This window comes from Pinus tabuliformis, chromosome 2_1 (assembly GCF_031772625.1).
Source record: "Pinus tabuliformis cultivar Carrire ecotype Pingquan chromosome 2_1, CPIR1, whole genome shotgun sequence".
NCBI classification, from domain to species: Eukaryota; Viridiplantae; Streptophyta; class Pinopsida; order Pinales; family Pinaceae; genus Pinus; species Pinus tabuliformis.
Window position 1 is genome coordinate 309,860,184 of NC_142299.1, and position 3,795 is coordinate 309,863,978.

Sequence of the window (3,795 nt, forward strand, 5' to 3'; positions counted from 1 at the left end):
TAAAATATTTCAATGGAATCAAACCTTTACGCCTAGCAGGGGGATCCGAAGGGATGTCAAACAACTCCCCACGAACATTATAGATTTTTTTGGTGGTTTCAAAGAGTTTTCTAATGTGTATTTGTGGTTTTCAAAGTTGTTTTTTGGGGTTTTTTAGGTTGTTATTTTGTGGTTTTTTAGGTTGGTTTTGTGGTTTTCTAAGTTGTTTTGAATATATTTTTTTTGGTTTTCTAAGTTGTTTTGAATGAATTTTTTTATGACATTTTTTGTGGTTTTCATGGTTTTTGTATGGTATGCTTTTCTTTGTTTTTTTAAATTAATTTGTTTAACTTTGCAAAAACCAATTAAATAAAAAAGACAAAAAAAATAGAATACCTACCTTTTTTTTAGCCTTTAGGACTTTGGCGGGATTGTTGGCTAGGTTAGTTGGAACTCTCCATGCTCCAATTTCTAGATCAAGCTGCAATACTCTTGGAAAAATTTGATCAAAAATTTGATCAAATATTTACATGTATGCAGGTGGATTTTTAACTTTGTCTACTATCATGAGATTTACCACTTATCGGTGCATTTGGAATAAAGCAAATGGAAAAAATAATGACCCAATAACTACGTCTCTATCTCTCACCTAAAGTTGATTTACAAAATGTACTCTTGTGGAAGGAACTAGCCGTTATTAGATATTATAACACACAACACTATTAGATATTATAATGCACAAATTCTATTGAATGTTTTAATGCACAAACGCTATTGGAGGTTATAACGCACAAACATTGTTGGATATTATAAAATGCTAAATCAAGCCTCACTTATATCACTATGTGATCATTTATTTCCACCTTTTAACATAAAACAACGCTTGAATTCAAGGGTTTGATCCCTGAGAGAAATTTCCTTAATATCTAAATTGCATTATTATCTCTCACTAGAGCAACAATAGCAATCGACAGCTAGCCCACCCTGAAGAGGTAGCTATCATCACTCCCATGCGCAGTTTCTAGCACTAAAAACGTAAGCGGTGGAATTCCCCTTAAGAGCCACAAGATTTTCATGCCACCCAGTTAAGTTCTCTCCGCCAATTCAATTCATTCTAATCTTTAAATTCTCCCATGTATCAAAAAGTAATTGGTTGGGTTATTTTGGTTATTAAGTTGTAGCACGTCAACTATACATATCGTTATTAATTTTATTAAATTCTTTATTGTTGGAAAGGCAGAGGAGACAAAGCATAAATTCACACATAAAACACAAGAGTTACATCTCTTCTATTAATCACACAAAACTTGATTCTTACAATGAACCCAGTGAAGGGTATGTAACCTTTTCGACCATCGACTCGCCTAAAATATCCTAACATGCACACACACCTAACTTAGTTAACTCACACTCTAAATATGGACTACACGTAACTCTTCATCCATCACTTGACTTGACTCAACACTGACTTAACTGATTCTCTAATTTTAGCTAACTACACTTGCATGAGTAATTAAAATTTCTAACACTCCCCCTTAATTACGACCGTATGACTCAACTATGCATGTTAGGCTTACAATAGAAATTGACTCAATTATCACTGACACATGCATGTTGGTCTATGTCTTAGCTGGGCTTACAATGACTCAAGACTTTCAAAATTTTGCATTTTCTTTTTCTCTTCTTCCAAATTATATATCCTCGAAATTGCTTCATTCTCTGATGTGGGTTCTTGTTGTAGGCTCCATATTACTTGCTGCTACTGCATTTTTTCTTTGAATTTTCTTGAATTTGTGTTGAAACACAATTGGATCATGTCTTCTACAAGTTCCTCTTCAAATATTCGTTCAACTATGGACTGCTACCACAACATTGCATCTTCAAAATGTCTTCATTACTCTACTTCTTGCGCTTCATATACCTGTCTTTCTTTCTGCATATTTCCGGATAGAAAAATCATATCTTTGCTTGACTCCGTTATTGAAAAATGGTTTCAGTGCATTCATATTTGTCTTTCATATCATTATTTTCACTTTCATCATCAGGTACTGTTGTTTTTTGTTTTTTGTAATATGCACACTCAAGATCTTTATTCACCATTTCACTCAATTCTTTTATTCTAGCTGTTGCTTTAAGACACACATCAATTTTTTATATTGATTTATAACTCATTCTTCAATGAGCTTCAAATCTGCATCAAATTTATTAATAACCTTGCTTTCAAGTTCTTTTCCCATGTTATTATGAACACCTGCATATTCAAAAACAATGTTAAAAACATCTCTAATATGAATCTCTTCAGTGAGAACTTCCTGCTCTACATCTACCTTCTTTGCAACTACATGGAGGTTGTCTTCCACTATTATGTTGTTAGTGGATATATTTGGAGGTTGTCTTCCAAATATATCATCTGTCAATCTGCATTTCCATTTTTCCCAAATATTTCCCTCTTCCTTCCATCGTCATTTATGTCCCCTCCAAATATAACATCCATCCAATTCAAGTTATATTTACAGTGTTGATGATGGCCAAGAGCATAGAGATAACCCTAATTATAGGCTGTGATATCAAGAACAATGATGCAAAGAACATAAGATCCTCCACAACGGCATGGATCACCAATGATCCCAACAACAACAATAGTAAGCAGAGAACACCAGTAGACACAACTAAGGGCAACAACCCTATGTGGAACCACGTTATGACGTTTACTCTCGACAAAGCTACACTGAAGCAGGAAGGCCTCCTCATTCTAGAGATCGCAATATACATGGAAACTACCTTTGATGAGGAGGAAATCGGGTGCATCAGTCTCCCCTTGATGGGATTTCTGCAGTCTATCCGTTCTCAATTTGGCAGCAATCCCATCAGTTGCCAGATCCACAGTCCTTTTAGAGAGCCAGAAGGAAATCTAGACATGTCTATGAAAATGGATTTTAGCATGAAGAAATTCCTCAAAACTTGTCCAAGAAAAAGGTTGTACACAGGGGCTTGTTAGGTGCCCATTTGTTGGTCTTGGCAGCTCCCCTGTTATAGTTATAGTCCACAATTCATTGATCCTGCAGGGTTTGGATAGAATGATTGGGGATGTGGATATATTTCTGAGTTTGTTTGGGCTCTACACGTAGACCAATCAACCAGTGTTGAGTGTCTATAATTTGTTTGGGCCAATTGGTCAAGGCTAAGCATGGGTTAATTGAAATTTGTGTTTAATTTATTTTTATTATTGATTTTGGAAATATTTTGGAAACCAGTTAGACAAGGCTTAAGTTTGGGCCTATTGGGTAAGGGTAAGTGTAAGTGTGGTTTAATTGAAATCTAAGTGACTTGATTGGTGTTTATTTGATTTTTAAAAAATTGTTAAATTGACGATGGCTTATAAATTGTGGAGTTGTTTTTAGAGTGATTTTTTGTGGTTTTCATGGTTTTTTTATAGTATTTATTTATTTATTTATTTATTTTTATTTTTTTTAAGTTAATTTGTTTAATTTTACAAAAACCAATTAAATAAAAAAGACAAAAAATATAGAATACCCACCTTTTTTTAGCCTTTAAGACTTTGGTGAGATTGTTGGCTAAGTTGGTTGGAACTCTCCATGCTCCAATTGCTAGATTGAGCTCCAATACTATTGCCAAATTTGATCGAAATTTTGATTAAACCTTTACATGTATGCAGGTGGATTTTTAAATTTGTCTACTATCATGAGATTTACCACTTATCAGTGCATATGGAATGAAGTGAATGGGAAAAATAATGACCCATTAACTACGTCTCTATCTCTCTCCGAAAGTTGATTTACAAAATGTACTCCTGTG

The 3,795-nt window shown here is 34.1% G+C and overlaps 1 protein-coding gene across 1 annotated transcript; it reads left to right on the plus strand.

The window, feature by feature from the left end:
• Nucleotides 1-2,503: 2,503 nt before the first annotated feature.
• On the plus strand, nt 2,504-2,977 carry LOC149200077 (uncharacterized). Its single transcript, XM_089400841.1, has one exon. The coding sequence runs from the start codon at nt 2,504-2,506 to the stop codon at nt 2,975-2,977; it is 474 nt and encodes a 157-aa protein (XP_089256967.1).
• The last annotated feature ends 818 nt before the right edge of the window (nt 2,978-3,795 follow it).